Raw genomic sequence first — 20,629 nt, forward strand, 5'->3', positions numbered from 1 at the left:
ACGCACTAAGACATGTTTGCCTTCCAAGAAGGGGAGAAAATGCCTGAGCGCTAGATGGACTGCACGCAGTTCCAACACATTTATGTGCCAGAGCCTCTGATGGGAGCTCCAAGTCCCCCCTGACTGTCCTGTGGTGCCACACAGCCCCCCAACCTGAGAGGGAGGCATCAGTCACTACTATCTCCCAGCGGGACGGAAGTGAGCCCAGGGGAACAACGCAGCACAGATAAGTTCTGTCTCTCCAAGGCTCCAGGGCCCGAAGGCACTGGCCTGATATCAGCACCGTCCTGTTTTGGTGTCTCTTGGGGTCGAGACCCAACCCGTTGACCCAGATTTGCAAAGGGCGCAACGAGAGGAGGCCTAGAGGGATGACCGTTGTTGCTGCTGTCATTTTCCCTAGTAACTGGAGCAGTAGTCTGTATGTTATTCTCTTGCCCCTCTGAAAACGAGAGACAAGGCTGAGGATATCGTTCACCCTCTGGAGGGAGGGTGAAGCCCTCATCGACACTGAGTTGAGAGCGATGCCGATGAATGTGATGCACTGACTGGGAATCAAAGAGCTCTTTGCAAAGTTCACCGTGAACCCCAGTTCCAACACATGGGACAGAAGGGTTTCTGTGTTGCAAAGCGCCTGCTCCTGTGTTGGAGCGCAAACCAGCCAATCGTCTAAGTAGGGAAGAACTCGCATGCCTTTGGCCTGCAAAGGGGCAAGTGCAGCTGCAGTGACCCTTGTGAAGATCCGAGGAGCAAGCGAAAGCCCGAATGGGAGCACACGAAACTGGTAAACCTCTCCCTTGAATGCAAAGCGGAGGAACTGTCTGTGCTTGGGTGCCACTGGCACATGGAAATAAGCATCCTTCAAATCGACACTTGTGAACCAGTCTCCCTCTGACACAGCCTGGAGAACATCTGCTGTGCGGAGCATATGAAAACGCAGAACCTTTATGTACTGGTTCAGCTTCCTGAGGTCGAGAATGGGGCGAAACCCGCCATCTTTCTTCGGAACTAGAAAATAAGCTGAATAGAAACCCCTCTTCTGACAAGAACTTTGTACAGTTTCGATGGCGCCTTTCCTTAAAAGTGCCGCAATCTCCTGACTTCGAACCAGAGACCTCAAAGGGTCGTTGACAACAGTCACCTTGATGCCATTGAACTTTGGAGGCCGACGTCTGAACTGAATACTGTATCCCCTGGAGAGAGTCATTAACACCCAGGGGTCTGAGACAAAGGCCTTCCAGCGGCTGAGGTGCTGTGGGGAGAAGCGGCTGGCACCCATGGCTTGGGAGTCAGGTTCGGCCCCCATAGCCTTTTTGCGGCTTAGGGAGTCGGCCAGAAGAGGCCCCATGCTTGGGGCCCCTGTCCCTTGGTGCTCGAAAGGCAGGCTGTGAAGGGGTCCGATGAGCATGGCCCTGTTGAGGGGAGGAACGTCCAGCCCCCAAAGGACTCTGAGTCCTTGCTACAGGGCGATAACTGTTGGCATGCCTTGATTTAGGCAGGGGCGCCCGGCATAGATCAGCAAACTGCTGTCTGACCTTATTAACTTGAGCACTGCGCTCCAAGGCCTCTTGGGCTGCAGACCCAAACATCTGTCCCGGAACAACCGGTAGTGTGCGTAGGGTCTTCCTGCATGCCTCTGATAAGGGGGACTGGGCCAGCCAAACTTGGCGTCGGGCCAGAGTCAAAGTGGACATAAGTCTGCCAAGCTCTCTTGTCATGAAAGCAAAAGCCTGAAGTGAAGCATCACTCAGGCTCTGTGTGGGGGCATCAGCTCCGGTGGTCTGAAGGGTCTGTGACAGAGCCAGAACAAGGTGGGATGAGTTACCGATGCGCCCCATCCTAGCTGCTATATCATAGCACTTGATGAGGAGGTCATCAGTGATCCTGCACTGTGGGCGCGGGCAGCGGGCATCTGGTCGGAGGGCCTCATCTGGGGAGACTATCAAAGAAGCAATAGATGCATCAATGGCAGGCATTTGGTCTAGCCCACACTGGGCAGCATCCTTCATAGCGGCCAAAACCCTGCAGTCACTAGGCAAATGGTGGAATGCCTTAGGGTCAGGCCAGCATCTTTTAAGCTCCTCAATGTATGGTACCGAATGAGGCACTTGGAAGGTAGACTGTTGCGGAGTATTTTTGAAGAAGGCATTGGCCGTAGCCATCTCAACAGGGGCAACATCGAGGCCAAGCCGAGAGATAGCCAGCTGAATGGCTTTTTTAACTGTTGAAAGCCCAGTGTCAACATCTTTCATGGAATCTGACTCAAGAGAGTCCATTCCTGAAGAGTGTGAGGGCACCCTCATCAAATCCTCCTGCTCTCCCCCCTCTTTATCACTAAAGCAGTTCCCTGAAGCTGCAATAGAAAGGACATCTTCACCTTGCAGAATAGCAACAGGGGATAGGGAAGACAAGCTATCACCCTCACCGATCATAGGAGGTGGTGCTGGAGCAACAGAGCTAGCAACTGTAGCAACGGGAGGGTGGGCCTCAGGTTGCAAATTAAGGAGAAGGGCCTTAATCTGGGCAAATTCAGAGGCCAGTGTGTCCACCTTGAGAGCCAGCGGCTCCTCACGTCTCTGTTTCTTCTTAGCAACAGTGGAGCTCAACTTGTGTTTGCGTTTGGAGCTCAAAGAGGGGGTCCCGCTTAGGCTATTTTCATACCTAGCTAGCCTAGCGGCCCTCTCTGCCAACGGCATGCAGCAGCAATTACTGCAGGCCTGGTCTGTCATCGCCTGCCTTAGATGTTCAACGCCAAGGCATGTTGGACAAGTGTCATGGCCATCCTCTGCACTGAGAGGGGTCATGCAGGCATTGCAAGTTGAGAACATGGTCGCTGTCAAGCCCGGCTCGACTGCCTTTGTTTTCACGAACGTTCAGTTACGGTCACGGGGAGAGGTACGCTAATTAGTCAGCAAGAAGAAGCTCCAATATCGGGGTAGTGTGGGGCAAGAGCGGAAACACTCGGCTACACACCCACCAGGAATCACTGACTTAGCACCGTAGGTCTAGCAAGCAGCAAGAGCGAATCACACTCAGTCACAAGCCGTGGGAAGCCAGATCGCGGTAGTGAAGTTGGACGGTAGCTATGGAGCGAGAACACTCTCCGCTACTGTCCACAGACCTTATACACAGTCGTCGCTGTCAGGCGGGAGCACCTCAGCGAGACCGGTCGGTCGAAAGGTTTGGAAGTAATAGCTTTAGCTAAGTCGGTGACTCCTGAAAATAGCAAGTCAACACAAGCAACGTTAGCCGCTACAGCGGAGACGCTAACGGCAACGAGAGTAAACAAGAGTAATACCAGCCGGGAGAAGATGATAATACTTACCTGCAAAGGTGCGGCAAAACTCCCGGTTAGGTAATGAACACCGGCTATGCAGCCTCTGGAGGACAGGACGTAGCTCCAACCGATGGGTTACGAGGCTACTAGCATAGGCGGCTAGATGCTAAGCTGGCAAAACAAACTGTACGACCTGCGCGTAATGGCGAGAAGATGAAAAGGAGTCGACTGCTGGGTGACAGGGCTTCTTATCAGATTGCTTTCGTCACCAGGTCACATGTGACTTTGTTGGTATTATGTCTCGACCTCTCGCGCCACAGCGCGATGATATCCAGGTATTGCATACCGTCTCTGGCGGTCAGGAAGAATGAAATAGAAACATTTTTTCTGAGTATTTTTGTAAATGAAAAATGATGTGTTTAAATTAATATAGTGATGGAAAGTAGATCATTTCTGAAATTTGAATTAGCATAAAGCAATGCTACATTTGTTGGCAGACTGATCATTTCCATTGTGACTTTGCATCAGACTCAAATGTACATCCCAGTCCATCTCTTAGAATCTTTGTATTTTCTTAGAATAATTGAACGTGACTCAGAAATGCACATCGTTAGTTTCCTGTCTGTTATTTACAGAATATAAAAGTAAAGGTCAGCGCTTTGAATTAGTTATTGCTGTTATTATTGATTTTATATTGTTTAAATAAAATCAATCACTTACCAATCTATTACCCTAAATTATTAACAGCAATACTTTATAATACCCTTTTTTGCTTATTGGCAACCATTATTCAAAGGGTTTTGCTTTGAGTTTGCTGCTAAATATTGCTCTGGTTTGTCTGATTGTGCAAGAACTTTTCTACAATAACTTAAATACACTCCCAAGATCTTGTTGGGAGTACTGAAAGAAAAGGATGGAGATGCTCATGTGTCTATGTCTTTAGGAAACCTATTTGACTGGCTGTGAATATCACGAGAGTCCTGTCAGCATGTTTCTCAGACAAGGCTGCGCCAAATACTGCAACGCCACCAAACTGGTGAGAACTGCATCATGAGTTATTTTCAGTGTATTTTATCAGTTTTATTTTTAGCACTTATTGTTCCTTTATAAAAGAAAGTGTTGACTGCATGGACTGTGTGAGTTTATATGATCCAATTACTGATTTACTTCTAATTTTCCCACTGTAGAAAGATGATGGTATATATGTGAAGACTGAACAACTGTTGAAAATCTGATGGCTGTCAGTGTGTTAAATTATCATAACTATTCACGCAACAGCTGCTGTCTAGGTTTTTATTTCTTCCATACGTTGATAAAAAGTCTCAGTTCTTGCCATTCCATCATGTCAGTTATTTCAAGATAGTTGACACAGCAGCCATAATCCATGTAAATATCAGACCACAGACTAAACAACCAACAATGTGCCAAACCATTTAATTTACCATGTAAAGTTCTCCTGTTTTCCATCCATCCATCCTTTTTCAACATCACTTATCCCATTGAGGGTCATGGGGGCTGGAGACTGTCCCAGCTGTCATCGGGTGAGAGGCAGCATACACCCTGACTCGTCTCCAGTCAGTTGCAGGGGTCTGCTATTTCCTCCTGATCATAATAATCCAACAAAAACAGTCCTGCATCATAAAGGGTCCCCAGAGTCTAAATCCATTAAAGGATATTATCCAGACACATTACACCCATACAGGTCCCTCAGTTTCTTGAAGTAATGAAATAATAGACTTTATTTAGCTTTTGTAAATACTTACAGAAACTGCACCTTTTTTGCAAACTTAACCTGTTGTATGCATAAAAACATCTCAGTCCAACTTTGTTTATTGTTTTTTTTTGTTTGTTTGTTTGTTTGTTTGTTTTTGGTGTTCTTCCGATAAGCATGCAATGCTCGTGTGTTTTTTTTACTCACTAATTCTAGCCCCAGTTTTCAAACTGTAGGAGAGTGAGGCTCCCCTGGAAGAATATAATGTATGATGTGCCCCTTCCCCCATACAGTTTCTTTCAAACAATTTACAATATTCAAATAAACATTCAAAACAACTCAACTTTTAAACATTTACATTTCAAACATTTCTTTCAACATTTTAATTTTTATCCAACATTTGTCCTCCCAAAGCAGTCAGTTTATTGTAGTATCAGCACAGTCCACACTCCCATGTACTAAGTACAGTTGAAACCAGAAGTTTACATACACTATATAAAAAGGCACCTAAACTTTTTTTTTCTCATCGTCTAACATTAAATCAGATTAAACTTTTCCTGTTTTTGGTCAATTAGGATTACCAAAATTATTTCTATTTGCTAAATGCCAGACTAATGAGAAAAGGATTTTTTTTAGAAAGTTTTTGTTACTTTCTTCAAAGTCAGAAGTTTACATACACTAAGATTACTATGCCTTTAAACAATTTGGGAAAGCCCAGATGATGATGTCATGTCTTTGGAAGCCTCTGATAGGTTTATTGACAACATTTGAGTTAATTAGAGGCACACCTGTGGATGTATTTTAAGGCACACCGGAAACACACTGCTTCTTTGTGTAACATCATGGGAAAATCAAAAGAAATCAGCCAAGATATCAGGAAGAGAATTGTGGACTTGCACAAGTCTGGTTCATCCTTGGGTGCAATTTCCAGATGTCTGAAGGTGCCACGTTCATCTGTTCAAACAATTATACGCAAGTTTAAACACCATGGGAATGTCCAGCCATCATACTGCTCAAGAAGGAGACGGGTTCTGTGTCCCAGAGATGAACATGCTTTGGTCCGAAAAGTGCATCTCAACCCAAGAACAAAAGCAAAAGACGTTGTGAAGATGCCGGCTGAAGCTGGTAAGAGTGTGTCATTATGAACAGTCAAACGAGTCCTGTACCGACATGGGCTGAAAGGCCACTCTCCTAGGAAGAAGCCATTACTCCAAAAGAAACATAAAAAAACAGATTACAGTTTGCAAATGCACACTGGGACAAAGACCTTAATTTTTGGAGACATGTTCTGTGGATTGACGAAACTAAAATTGAACTTTTTGGCCATAATGACCATCGTTACATTTGGAGAAAAAAAGGGGGAAGCTTGCAAGCCTGAGAACACCATCCCAACTGTGAAACATTGGGGTGGCAGCATCATGTTGTGGAGTTGTTTTGCTGCAGGAGGGACTGGTGCACTTCACAAAACAGATGGCATCATGAGAACATTATGTGGAAATACTGAAGCAACATCTCAAGACATCAACCAGGAAGTTAAAGCTTGGGCGCAAATGGGTTTTCCAAATGGACAATGACCCTAAGCATACTGCCAAACTGGTTACAAAGTGGCTTAAGGATAACAAAGTCAATGTTTTGGAGTGGCCATCACAAAGCCCTGATCTCAATCCCATTGAAAACTTATGGGCAGAGCTGAAAAGGCATGTGCGAGCAAGGCGGCCTACAAACTTGGCTCAGTTACACCAGTTCTGCCAGGAGGAATGGGCCAAAATTCCTGCAAACTATTGTGAGAAGCTTGTGGAAGCATATCCAAAACGTTTGACCCAAGTAATACAGTTTAAAGGCAATGCTACCAAATACTAATGAAATGTATGTAAACTTCTGACTCTCAAGAAAATAATAAAAAAATGTCTAAAAATTGATCTCTCTCATTATTCTGGCATTTAGCAAATAGCAATAATTTTGGTAATCCTAATTGACCAAAAACAGGAAAAGTTTAATCTGATTTAATGATAGACGGTGAGAAAAAAAAGTTTAGGTGCCTTTTTATATAGTGTATGTAAACTTCTGGTTTCAACAGTATATAGGTAGTAATGTTACTGACACAATTGATGGTTGTGACACACAGGTACCAGAGTGCTGTAGAGGTTTCTATGGTCCAGATTGTAAACCCTGTATTGGAGGATTTCAGCATCCCTGCTATGATAAAGGAACAGTGAGTAATAAACAAACAACTCAAACATATTAAACTTATTTTTCATGCACTGTGTTTGTATTTAATTGTTTATTTTTTTCTATTTGCAGTGCTTTGATGGTATCCAAGGTAATGGCTCATGCAGCTGTCAGCCAGGCTTTGAGGGGATCGCCTGTCACATCTGCTCTGATCCCAGAAAGTTTGGAGACAAGTGTGACGAAGGTAACTCTTGCTTGTTCACACTTGGTAGCATGTCCCATAATGAATGAAGACTCTTACTAATTTTGAAATTTCTCTCTGATTCACACATGATTATTAATCTAGAGAGAAAATATTTGGTTCATCTTAATCTCCTGGGAGCATTTATCATCCATATAACACTATTTTTATTAAGCATAATTGGAAAATGAAAGCTGTGCACAAAGTGTGCTAATTTGCATTAAAGAAACTACCTCTAAGTGCTGTGTAAGCCATTATCTCATGATCTTTTTTTCTGTATGTGTCTTTAGATTGCCACTGTGTCCACGGTGAGTGTGATAACCGTCCAGGCAGCAGTGGAGCATGTCGGCGAGGATCCTGTAAGGAGGGCTACTCTGGGGAGAACTGTGACAAGACAGCAACACCCTGCAATGCAGACGGACTGTATGAACACTGTCACATCAATGCATACTGTGTGCAAAGAGGACTTAATACCATGTAAGATACCACTACTATTATACTTCCTCCATTACCATGTGTACATATGACTAACTGATGGACAGTCCATCAAACAATAAATCTTTGTGTTTTTGTGATGGAGCAGGTGTTTGTGCACGGATGGATATGATGGTGATGGTCACTCCTGTTTACCCATTGACCCCTGCCTGAAGAGCGACCGAGGAGGCTGTGATACCAACGTAAGACTTGCTGCTTCTGTGTATGCGCCTGTGTGTTAAGGGCTGGGTGATGAAATATGACAAAGCATTACATTTATGTAATAACCATGGCACCCACTTCCCACTTATTTGAGATTATTATTTGGGATGCTATTGAATAGGAATGTCTCCTTTATAGAGAAAAATGTGAAACATAATAGGCTGAAGGGACATGAAAGGCTGAACCAGGTATGTCCTCCAAACATGAGGACATCATTGACTAAATAGTTTCCTGATGCCAGTGATATAGATGGTAATAAAAAGGTGCCAAAGAGAGTTCGAGAGACAGATTTTAATCCTAATTTAAAGATGAGGAAGAAAAGTTTGTTGTCTTCCTTAGAGTCCAGCATAATCTAAAAGTGAACTTTCGCTTCAGTGTTGAAGGTATGAGTAAATACAAATGAAAGATTCTTAGAATGGAAATAATTCAGTCTTGGTAGAGGAGGAAAGTTCCTCAGATCTTTTTTGTGTAAAAAAATCTTCAGGAGAAAAACTAAAATTGAAAAACTTCAAACTTGTTGTCAATAAAAGCAGGCTTTCAATACAACAATACACGTTTCCCAAACAAAACTGAAACTTTTTTGTTCTCGGACCATGGTCGATTTTTCAGAATTTTCATATTAAACAGAGATAAATCAAAACGCTCCTTGTTACCCACAGTCAAACAGTTTTTAGGGTGACATAGATGGGGAGCAAAAGGTTTTTCCTCTCAATAATGCTATGATGTAGATGTTTCCTTTTCATATGATTCTTTGCCTCTAATCTGCTATTCATTTTTGTATTTAATGTGATATTATATAACCCAGTAAAAAATCAAATAGGCAATATGCAGCCCAACACATGCTCATTAATATCAGTGAAAAATAGATCTCACACACAGCTCAAGCTTTGTGAACAAACAGGATTTTACTCAAATGATAAATTGAAAACAGCATTAGACATATGACTAATCACTTCTTTCAGGGAACTGGCTCCCTGAAATTGCCTCACTGTAATTCAGAAAAAAAGAGGCAAAAAATTGACCAGTGAATAGTGCAAACGGCACTGCAGATTTTAACAATGCAGTTGTTGTTTATTTGTTTTTTTAAAGCATGCAGCTCCTGATATGAAGGTTAGGCATGTCAATTTCATGCCATTTATTCACTGCACTCCTGGTGTACAAAGACACTTCAGTATGCTTTCACACTTTACCTGTTTGATTCATTTACAAAAATATTATGTCTCATTTCTACTTCAGTGCTGTTTGTTTGTTTGTGGACCAGGGCTAATGCATGATGGGTTCAAAAAGATTTTTTTTACATCGAAAATGTCGACAATGTTGTTTTATTTTTGCATACATTTGCCTTAGTTTTCTTTTTCTTTTCAGTTTATGCGCTCAGACCATCTGGTTTAATCATAAACAGACACATCAGCATGTTCTGTATCAGCTCTATGTAGATTCAGATATCAAATATTTGGATAAACTTCCTGTTCCTGTGGTGAATTTTGTCAGGGCTGGAAAGTAACTAATTACATTAACTCAAATTACTATAATTGAGTAGTTTTCTTTGGTACTTGAACTTTTTTGAGTACATTTTGAAATCAGTACTTTCCTTCTACTCAAGTAAGTTATAACCAGAGTAACTGTACTTTCACTTGCGTAAAATACTCTTGTACTTTTTCCACCTCTTTTGAAAACACAGTAGCACATAGCCAGACAATGATTCCATGTCACCCTGATCGAAAGGTAGTATTAGAGCCGTAACAGACCTTTCCGCACCCCTGTCTGTAAGACGTGACAGGCATTGGTACTTATTCATTTACAAAGCCCTACTTGGTAATATGCCATCATATATCACATCTCTGTTAAATCAGTCTCACAATCAGTACTCAACCAGATCCAGTAACTTCCTGATGCTTGATGTTCCTCGAGCAAACACTGTATTTGGAAGAACCGCTTTCAGCTTCTCTGCTGCGTTCACCTGGAATGCTTTACAACAAACATTTAAACTGCAAGTGCTTGTCCCTATTGGTCAGTTTAAAACTATGATTGTGAACTACTCTGCTTTTGAATGTAACTGTTTTTAATTGTTTTGTTGATATTCTTTGTATCACTTTTTGATGCATTTTATTGGTTGTACTCTCAACATCATTGAAAATGAGGGAACACCCTCAATGATTTCTTCAAGATTAAATAAAGGTTGAATGAATAAAGGTTGAATGAGTGTGAAAAGACGTCACGGCATTCCGCAACGGCGAGTGTGCGCTGCTGTCTCCATAAACGGGAGATTTAGCACGGTTTAATCGAGCAGCATTTCATCGGAGAAAACAACAGCGGGATCAAACAAAGAATAATGTGGATTAACTGGAGAGACTGCGAGGTTAGAGAGCTGATCACACTCTGTACAGGAGAGGAGAGAGCAGACACATCTATGCTCACAGCAGCGTCTGAAAAGTTTCATGATGTGTTCAAGAGAGCTTAGTACTCTGAAGTTTCCGACCTCTGACGTAAATACGTGCACTGTGACACTGCTTAAAGTTGGACCTCCTACTCAGAAACATGGAGGAAAAAAAGTCTATTGGATCTAATCGGTCAAAATGAATGTTCATGTTATTTTCCCCATATTTCATTTAGAAAATACCAATTTTTGAATGGAGAAATCCAGAGTTTCAAGTTTCATTGAAAGCAGCAGCTCGGGCAACAGCTGCCATCTGATTACGGGACGCCAGGGTGTGTGTGTAAGCCCGGGCGTGCATGACTCTGTTACACCTTTGTGTGAATTGCTTGTTGCAGAACAGGGACGGGCATTCCTTTTCACCTTATTGTGGAATCTCTGTGTAAAAACAGCTTTTGTTTATCTCTTTTTATGTGCAGGCACAGTGTGTGTATGTGGGTCCAGGGAATGCATCGTGTTTATGCATGGAGGGTTGGTCAGGTGATGGTAAAATCTGCATGGAGATTAATAACTGTCAGCTGGAGAGTCGAGGAGGCTGCAGTCCCAACGCCATCTGTAATCACATCGGACCTGGGCAGGTAAATACTGTTATGTTATATGATACAATAGCTATGGAGTGATAGATAATATTGACAGTTGCAAAAGTCTTTATATTTCTCTCTTTCTGTTGTGCTAATCTTGTCTCTGTCTAGTAAACCTTGTCCCCCTCTGGTAAAAGGGCCATTCTTTAGCCATCCACACTGTGTTATGGTGTGTGAACCATTTGAAAAAGAATGTAATAGGTTCACTAACAAACTTAACTTGATAACAGGATTTTTTTTAACAAAAACATACAGTTTTATTCATCAAATAAAAGGTACATCAAAGGTACATTGACTTAGAATGCTGTGCGTTACTACACTTACCCTTCTCTTACTAGTCTCAATAAAGTATCTATCTTGTCTAATCTTTAAAAAAATCCGTCTGTCCAACCATACATCCACCTTATTTATCAATCATCTATTTATCCATCCATCCATCCACCTCATCCGTCCGTCCGTCCGTCCATTCATCCGTCCATCCATCATGCACTTATCTAGAGCTGGGTTGTAGTGGCAGCAAGCTAAACAAGTTGACCCAGATGCTCCTCTCCCCAGCAACATTTTTAGCTCATGCTGGGAGATCCTATGGCGCTCCCAGGCCAGATGAAAATATATTGAATGAAGTAAATTCTGGGATGTGCTTCCAGTTGGAAGACCTTCATGGGGAGGCAACAACCAGGCATCCTGATCAGATGCCCAAACCAACTCAACTGGCTCCTTCCATCCAACAGCTCTACTCTGAGCTTCCTCCAGTTCTATGAGCTCCTCACCTAATCCGTAAGACTAAGCATTGATGCCCACCTGAAGAAACTCATTTCAACACCTTAGGTCACTACCCAAAGTTCATGAGCATAGTTGAGAGTGGAATAAAAGTTGGCTTGCAAATTAAAAGCTTTGCCTTCTGGCTCAGCTCCCTCCTCTTTGATTGACTGGTATAACGCTTGAATTTCTGCTGATGCTGCACCGATTTATCTGTCAACTTGTAAACAAGGCACCATGTTACTTGAAGTCCTGAAGTCATCTGGGCCTGCACTCACTCTCCACCTGGAGGGAGCAATCCACTTTTTTCCATTTGAGAACCATGGCCTTGGACTTGGAGATTCTGGCCATCATCCCAGCAGCTTTACACATGGCTGCAAACCACCCTGAAGTTTTCTTGTTTTTTATAGCCATTATGATTTTGAAATACTTCCAAAAGTTACGGTCTCTGGACTGTAAATGCTGTAGAAGGCACTGATGAAGTGTTTGTTTTTATCTCTGCAGAGCGAGTGCGTATGCAAACTAGGTTACATGGGGAATGGTATTGTGTGTGACCTCATTGATCCCTGCCTCCAGAGTAACGGAGGCTGCCATGAATTGGTAAACAACACACATACATGCAATCACACTTAGACTTAGTAGTTGTGTTAAATAATATCAGCCATTAAACAAGGTTTAATATTCTGGAATGAAGAGTAAGTCATGAGTTTTCTCTTCATAACTCTAATGCTGTTAGAAAATCAAGGACAGATAAAAAAGTGGACTCAACTCATCTGTATTTGACATTGAAGTAGAAACAGGACTTTTTAAACTTTAGTGAAAAACAAGCAAAACCTTCTGCTTATTAGCAACATACTGAATGTGCACTGTGAAAGACAAACTTCAAGTTAAAATCCTAAATGTTTATAAAATACCAACTCAATTTCTTGACCCTATTTAGTAACAGTTCTCTTGGGCAGTGTTCTCTTTTGCTGCTCTTGCAGATGATCTTGGATTAAATCAAATGCATACTGAAGATATGCAAAAGCTTGTGCAGATATAGGTGCACAGCAACACAAAACCATATCAACATGTTAGTGAAAGATTTGTGGTACAAACACATCTAAAAAACATGAACTGCCTTATTTGACTTCATCTTTCCTGTATTTTGATGTAGATTTTCTTAACATATTAACTGGTGGGCCAAGGACCACATCAGGCACCCCACCTCTTCCTATATGGCCCCTAGAACATTGTTAAATTCAGAAATATGCAGAAGAAAAATGTATGTTGATGTGTATCAGGTGTCTGATATACAGCTATCGAAACAAACAAACCAAAACAACTGAGAGTGATAAAAGTGTCCAGATTCGTTTAATGTTTGATCCATTTTACAGAAATCCACCTGTCAGCCGCTATTAGCAAATATGATCCATGATGAACACATACTTATCAGTTTATTCCTGATTAATGTATTTAGTTTTCTTTCGACTTAAGCCATTTATCTGCCTGAGAATCAAAACTAAAGACCTGTTTTTTAGCATGACTTTCTCAAATCAGAATACAGCATACTAGTATTAAGCTCAGTGATGGAGAACGTAACAGTGGAAGAAATATTCAGCTAAAATATCTGTCTCCCCCTTGTGGCTGACTGCACTATAGGAACTGATCTCACTTTAAGAGGCTAAAAATGGCATACGTTATAAAAGAAATATTTAAAACATGATAATTAGAACAAATTGTCTTTATTTTAGTTAATTTGAAAATCCGGCCACAAAGCTCCTGTCAAAGAGAAAGCTGGCCCTTGTACAAATAGATGATGACTCCTGTTCTAAGTCATACATTTTGAGGAAATAATTCTGTGATAAATGTTAAAACTCAAAATACAATACATTAACAATACAATACATACAAATACTTTTTCATTTTTTTTAAATTTAGACTTCACAGATTTAAGTTCTTCCTCTCATCAGAAAATGATACTGTTGTTTTGTTTCATGTTCTGATTGACCACAAAGGGTTCTACATCTAAAGATAAGAATTGGTAATTTTTTGTGTTTGCTGTTATTGTATTTAATTTAAAAATTTCCCATAATGCCTCCCTGCTGCACAATCCATCAGGCAAAATGTGAGAAGGGGAACGGAACGCACACTTGTATCTGTCCAGATGGCTACATTGGAGACGGAATCGTCTGCTATGGATCAATAACGGATGTAAGTTATGATGGAAAGTAAGATAAATCTTAAAAAGGGAAATCCTATTTAGGGCTTTGTGTCAAAAAGTATTCAAAAGTATCAATCAATGCTTAATCCAAAACTGATCCAAACTTAAAAGATATTTCAAGCAGGTAAAATACATGTCAGCTATAGCATACAAGCTAAATTCTGTGAATGCAGATTGCAAGATACTGTAATCCTTCACTACATGCTTAAAAATGTTCACTTTCTACCTGTTATCAGGTTACTCATGGTGTTTCTGTGTTTGTAGGAGCTGGACATGAACATGAAGCTGTACTTTTTCAACCGCCTAATTCAGGTGTGTAAGAACAAAACTGTTGCTCCAATGTGAAATACTTTGTCAGACACGTGTTTTAAAACCCTCTTGTGTGTCTGATCATCCCTTTGCTTTTGTACAGAATGTAAATTCAGCCACTAGGGGGTGCTCAGTTAAAAATACGACAAAAGATGACATCAGGATAGATTAATGCTACTTCACCTCCCTCCACCCCCAATGAAAATGAACTGACGCTTTAAATTCCCTTTTCCAATGAATGAAGGGAATTATTTCACAGTTTGAGTCACCAAATTGAGCTATAATCATATAATATAGATACTATTGATACTGAGGCCAGCTTGTGTTAACTTTAATTGGTCTCTCATTTACCTTCTGAATAATGTTAAATGTGCAATCATTCTGCTCAGTTGCCCATCATAAGAATTTGATAGTGCCTGTAAAGACATTATCATCACAAGGAAAAGGTTTACAGAGTCCTAAAGCAGTTAAAAGCCTGAAAATTATTAAGCACATCCCATCCCATTACAGCCATTTAAGGTTAAAGACTTCTCTGACTTTGAAAATTGGTGGAAATAATTGAGGTAATGTAAATACCAAAAAAAAAAAAAAAATAGAATTCTTTTGTCATTTTAGTGAAGAAATATTCTACATATTATACCCACATAAATGTAAATCTGAATGTTTTTGAGATGTAGCAGGTAAAACTTCAAAATCACTTATGTTTACTTTAAAGGAAAATCTAAAATCTCACAACCCGATGGACCTGAGTGGAAACATCACAGCTTTGATTCCGTCCAGAGAAGCTATGAGAAACATGACTTCAGCTCAGGACTTTTTCTGGACAAACAGACACCATCTCCCTTACTTCCTAGGGTTAGTGACTCCACAAATATCACCAACAAACACGCACACTTTGATCACAGAGCTAAGCAACATCACAGTAGACTTCTCTTTGTTCTGTTGTGGAAGCTGTAGAACCTAAACCGATGTCTTTTTATATTACAGAAGGAAACCAAAAAGTCATCTTTTATCTGCTAAAGCAGCTGATAGATAAAGAGCTGACTTGCTCATGCTTGATCGGAAACCGAACAATAGTAGAGCAGCCAGTTTTACCAAAAGTTTTGTCCCATCTTCAATGCTGCACATTTTTATTACACTGTTCACCTTTGGACCATTAAACTTTCTGGGCCACAGATATTTTGGGCTTGAAGCCACAGCCATAAACTGTGAATGATAAAGGGGACTTGAACTGATACAATGCTTTGCTAGTCTTCTAGTCACTTAAAGTGCTTTTACACTACATTTCACATTCACCCATTCTCACAGGAAGCTATGTTAAATACCTACCAGTACAAATCAATCCTAGTCACATACCACTTATGGTAATATGGGGTCTAGTGTCTTGCTTGAGGTCGTTTCCACATATGGACTTTAGGAGCTAGGATGAAACTGCCAACCTCTTATTGATAGACGACATAGTCTTTCATTCAGTCACAGCTGAGTTGTCACCATTTCTTTCTACTGTTATTTGTTGTAGAGCCCACTTTCTGCAGGGAGTCTACTCTGTGGGAGATCTGGACGGACTGGTGGGCAGAAAGCTTCCCACCCTTAACTCCCCTACACATTGGGAGATCAGCAACAGGAGTGGAGTAAGAAAATGTTCCAGTGTTCAGTATCGAGTAGAGGTGCAAGGGTTCACAGAGGTCACAGTTCAGTTTGTATCTCGGTTTTAGGGTTCTGGTTCAGTATGAGCTCCATTCAGTGGGGAAAAGCAAGATAAAGTCTAGATTCTAAGTTTCCCTTATTTATTACTTCTAGCTGACAGGTAGCGTGGCTCACAGTTCTGTCTAGTGTACCTTTGATAGCCTGTTGTGTATTAAAAATGAAACAATAAAGAACAAAAAGAAGTAATGGCTAAATTGAAAGCAAGACAGAAATAAATAGCTTGATACCTCCTGATTTGAAATGATAAACTATAATGTTAAAAAAGCAAATTAAAATATGTGCACCATCAAATAGTTGTTGATCAGTAGCTGCTGCAGTGGTTACTTGTGCAAATCCCAACTGGTGTACATCAGTAAAGGACCCCAGACTAGAACATAGACATAGGATGGGACGTTTTCACAGAGCCTGAGGAGAGCACTTTAAATACACTTGTAACCAATGGTCTCTACATTCCTTTTATTTGTTTTTATCCTCTGCAAAGCACAATGGGTTTACATTTGCATGAAATTTCCTATACAAATAGAACTGAATTTCATTTTACTAATTTCAAGCTGCTGTTGCGTTGTTTTAGGTAATCTACATTGGAAATGCCTCCATCATTACCCACAACCTGCCTGCAGTCAATGGCTACATCCATGTCATAGACAAAGTGAGAGTCTAGAATATAAAGTTTAAGAGTCTTCTGAGCTCTGACTGCAGAGTTGTTATTTTGATGGTATCTTTGGGTGCTCTCAGGTTCTTGCTCCACCAATCTCAGACATCCCCCCTGATCCCCCTAGCCTGATGGAGTTCCTGAACACCACGTCCAACTTCACTCTCTTCAGACAGTATGCTGAGGTGGGATATCCAGATATGTGTTTGTTTTATATGTAAACTACATTTGTTTTTAAGAGTGTGTTAAAGGCTGTGTGTGTTTTTACAGATTTATAATCTGTCAATGGATATAAAAGATGTTGGGTTCACCGTCCTGCTGCCTACAGATGATGCCATCAGGCAGCACCTCAATAGGACCAACTCATCTACTCTGGTAGGTCAGGCCTTGCATGAATCTGGCTCAAATCCCTTTTGCTGTAAATATGCACGACAGAGATTGGCTGATGTAGCTGCAATACTGACATCCCATCCTTCTACTAACTAAAACACTTAAATGACAAATTTTACTGGTAAATTTATTGACTCTGTTAGTACGTGATGTTTTTTCTAAATCTTCTTCACTAATAATCTGGTGTGCATATTTAGTATATACAAGAGAGACATGAGCGGACTTATCTCTTGATCACATGCATTTGTAATGGCAGTCATTTAGGCTGTAATTAAAAAAGTTTATACTTAAATAGCTATACCTGGGCGTTCTGCCCTGAGTATAGGCTATATGTGGGGAACACTAGTCTCCATGATATTACTTCTTAACTCCTGTTCATTCACAGAAGTCTGCACTCAGTCTTTCCAGTTTTTCACAGCACCAAACTGAATGTAATTCTTAGCAAAGGGAAGAGTAAATGGACTACCAAAATGTGATGCTGGAACAACACTGAGATAGTTGCAGGCTAAGCAACTTAAATCTTCCACCTAGTTCATAGAAGGTATAATAATGTGTATAAAGACTATGGTTGTTGTCTGAACAAGGCTGAACAGGAGCATAAGGGCATAGGCTGTTAGTTGTTGGCAGCACATTGATAGATGACATCTCTCAGAATAGAGTGCCATTGAGTTACCTTATGTTTAGTTTAGGTCAGTGGAGATTAATCACACTTAATTAAGGTCCACAATTTGTGCATTATTATTTATTTGTAATCAATAGCATGCTTTTTCCATTTCAACACATTTTGGTTTCAACGTAGAGTTAAGGGGTGGACCTAACACCGTATGACAGAACTAAAGCATTACTGGCGAATCAGGTATCTGATTATTTGTTATCAGGCTCTGTTAAGGCTCAGATTTTGGACACTGCTTTTGACAAGAATTTATGTGTCTGAAATTTGAAGTTGATTGTCAACCAGGTTGATTCTTTAAGCCATTTCTTGTCTTTCTGTTTCTTTAAATGTCTATGCATTTTTCATCTCTCTGCCCAGGACCCTGATGTGTTTAAGTATCATGTGGTTTTAAGGGAGCTGCTCTTCCCTGAACATGTGGCTGATGGCACTATAAAAGGCACTCTGCTTGGCTCTGACTATGAGGTCCAGTTTCGCATTAATGACAACAACCAGGTAAGATCATTTGGACCTTCGCAGTCTCATAACCAGTCTCATACAGAACAATCAAGAGATGTCTGTTTGTGTAGGGAGTAGGACTAATTTCAGGATTTAGTGTTTTCCCCCAAGCCATTGAGAGTCAGTGAATTTCTCTAAGAATCAAATGTGGAGTATTACTCCTTCTCAGTCTACCTGAGTTAGTGTGGCTTAGGAGGAATTCAAAGTGACCTATTAAGAGCATTCCAAATGAACTCTGATGTGTTTTTTTTTCAATTATGTTTGGTTTGGGGAACTCTGGTGTGGACCAAAGAAGTGCTTGGTCAGAGAAGGGTCTCAGTTTGCTTCCTGGCACACCAGAGTTTGGTTGGCTGTAGATAATAACACAGTCAGAACCAAACAAGACCTAACAATGGAAATAAACTTTAAAAGATGGTCCATCTTGGGTTGAATTTGGTAAGATATTCCAGAAAAACACAGAATCAGAGCATCTGTAACTGATGTCTAAGAGTTTTGCAGAGTATGGCTAACATAAGCATTGCAAGTACCAGCATCTTTGGTCCTCTTTGCAGGTTAATGTCCTTATGCCCGTGCCGAATGTGGTTAACGTGGCTCTGGTTGATATGCCAGTTTAACCTCACACAAACTACATACAATTATGTCTCCATTTTATGGATCAAAATACTGCCAAACTGTGTGGCACTACAAGACACCATTCCTTACTGTACTATTATGTGTTTTGGGGTCATACTACAACATTAGGCAAAATGGCAGAAGCCATAGCCCCAACCAGTGGCAGGTGGATGGAAGGATGCAACAATTTAGCAACTTCACCCCTCAAACACACCAAGTACACCAAACTTTTAAGTGTTAATTTAGTTGACAAAAACTATGATCTAAAATGTTAGTTGACTTCCTTTTTTCCATGAGGAACAGGAGGCTAAAACTAGCTAAAGTAGATCTTTAGTGATAGAAACTGCTGGTATGAAAGTTTAGTTTTTATCAAGGAGGCTAAAACATTGCTAAAATGTTGGTTCTGGACTGGTGGACATTCAAAATCCACGATATTTTTCCACAGTGCTTGTAATGAACCATCACACTCCTTTCCAAAAGTATTGGAACAGTGAGGCTGGTTCCTTTATTTTGCTGTAGGGTTTGACATCAAAAGATTGATATGAGACAAGAGATCAACATTTCAGCTTTGATTTCCAGGTATTTACATATGGATCTGATACACAACTTAGGAAATGTCACATTTTGTTTGATGTGATACAGATGAACCTTTACCAAAGTAATGGAAAGGCTAAAGTTTGGAGAAAGAAAGGATCTGCTAATGATCCCAAACATACAAGCTCATCTGTGAAACACAGTGGAGGTAATGTCATGGCTTAGGCTTGTATGGCTTCTTCTGGGACAGGCTCATTAATCTTTATTGATGATGTTACACAGCAGCAACATAGCAGCAGCAAAATGAACTCCACAGAAACATTTTTTCTGCCAATCTTAGGAAAGATGCAACCAAACTGATTGGGAGATCCTTCATTCGGGAGACTGAGGCCCTGCCCGTGCGTAGACGAAAACGATATATTGCCGTTTCTTTTTGAAAAATTTTTCCATAAAGACGGAATCATTTTAGGAAATATCCACGAAAGCACAGAACCACTGAAAACGACTGAAAACACTGTAGTGCATATGCCAAGCCTGTACATGGCGCTGTAACGCCACCACAGAAATGCACCAAAAGAGAGAAGAAGATCATAGAAAACTGCCACAAACTTTCTTCTAGTTGCCCTTCTGGTTGTTCTCTGTGTTGGATTTAAGAACATATGGTGTGTGCGTTTCGCTGTGGTGGTAAAGGAGCATTAGATTTTGCTGTAAAAGCCATAATGAGCTGAGAAGCTTCTGCAGCACGAACACAATCCTATAATCAGCCATTATTGTTTTGGACCCGCGCAGGCGTCTTAAGAGAGCTACGCTATGTGTGATGTAATCGTTTCAAGAAAGATGCGGTTGGCTGTCCACATGGAGATGAAACGGTAGTCGTTTACAGATTTGTAAACGATATATATAGTGCACTATGGAGTGAATAGGGAGTGATTTCGGACACAGCTTATGTGTTTTTTACCTTTATATTAATTTTATTGTGAAACTTATTAAGATAAAATTACTTCATAGCTACTAAAACTGGGCTGACATTTTTTCCGAGTTTCCATTGACTAAAACTAGACTAACACTATTAAGATTAATAAGGACTTAAATGTGACTAAAAATAAAAGTAATCTAAATCTAAAGACTAGGTCTAAGATTACATTTAAAATAGTTGCCAAAATGTATAATGCTTTATAAGACAAAGTCT

At 40.7% G+C, this 20,629-nt stretch overlaps 1 protein-coding gene across 3 annotated transcripts in view; it reads left to right on the plus strand.

Moving 5' to 3' along the window:
* stab1 (stabilin 1) overlaps positions 1-20,629 on the plus strand; it is a 142,397-nt gene that overhangs the window by 39,311 nt on the left and 82,457 nt on the right. For all 3 annotated transcript variants that reach the window (XM_041783712.1, XM_041783713.1, XM_041783714.1), the window contains 15 exons: positions 4,218-4,310; positions 7,111-7,197; positions 7,287-7,398; positions 7,686-7,872; positions 7,979-8,072; positions 10,945-11,103; positions 12,370-12,465; positions 13,966-14,058; positions 14,333-14,380; positions 15,093-15,232; positions 15,897-16,008; positions 16,656-16,733; positions 16,820-16,921; positions 17,007-17,111; positions 18,157-18,291. In XM_041783712.1, coding sequence (XP_041639646.1) covers positions 4,218-4,310; positions 7,111-7,197; positions 7,287-7,398; positions 7,686-7,872; positions 7,979-8,072; positions 10,945-11,103; positions 12,370-12,465; positions 13,966-14,058; positions 14,333-14,380; positions 15,093-15,232; positions 15,897-16,008; positions 16,656-16,733; positions 16,820-16,921; positions 17,007-17,111; positions 18,157-18,291 — 1,641 coding nt within the window. The remainder of the gene's footprint in view (positions 1-4,217; positions 4,311-7,110; positions 7,198-7,286; positions 7,399-7,685; positions 7,873-7,978; positions 8,073-10,944; positions 11,104-12,369; positions 12,466-13,965; positions 14,059-14,332; positions 14,381-15,092; positions 15,233-15,896; positions 16,009-16,655; positions 16,734-16,819; positions 16,922-17,006; positions 17,112-18,156; positions 18,292-20,629) is intronic.

This window comes from Cheilinus undulatus, linkage group 3 (genome assembly GCF_018320785.1).
Source record: "Cheilinus undulatus linkage group 3, ASM1832078v1, whole genome shotgun sequence".
In the NCBI taxonomy this organism is placed as follows: Eukaryota; Metazoa; Chordata; class Actinopteri; order Labriformes; family Labridae; genus Cheilinus; species Cheilinus undulatus.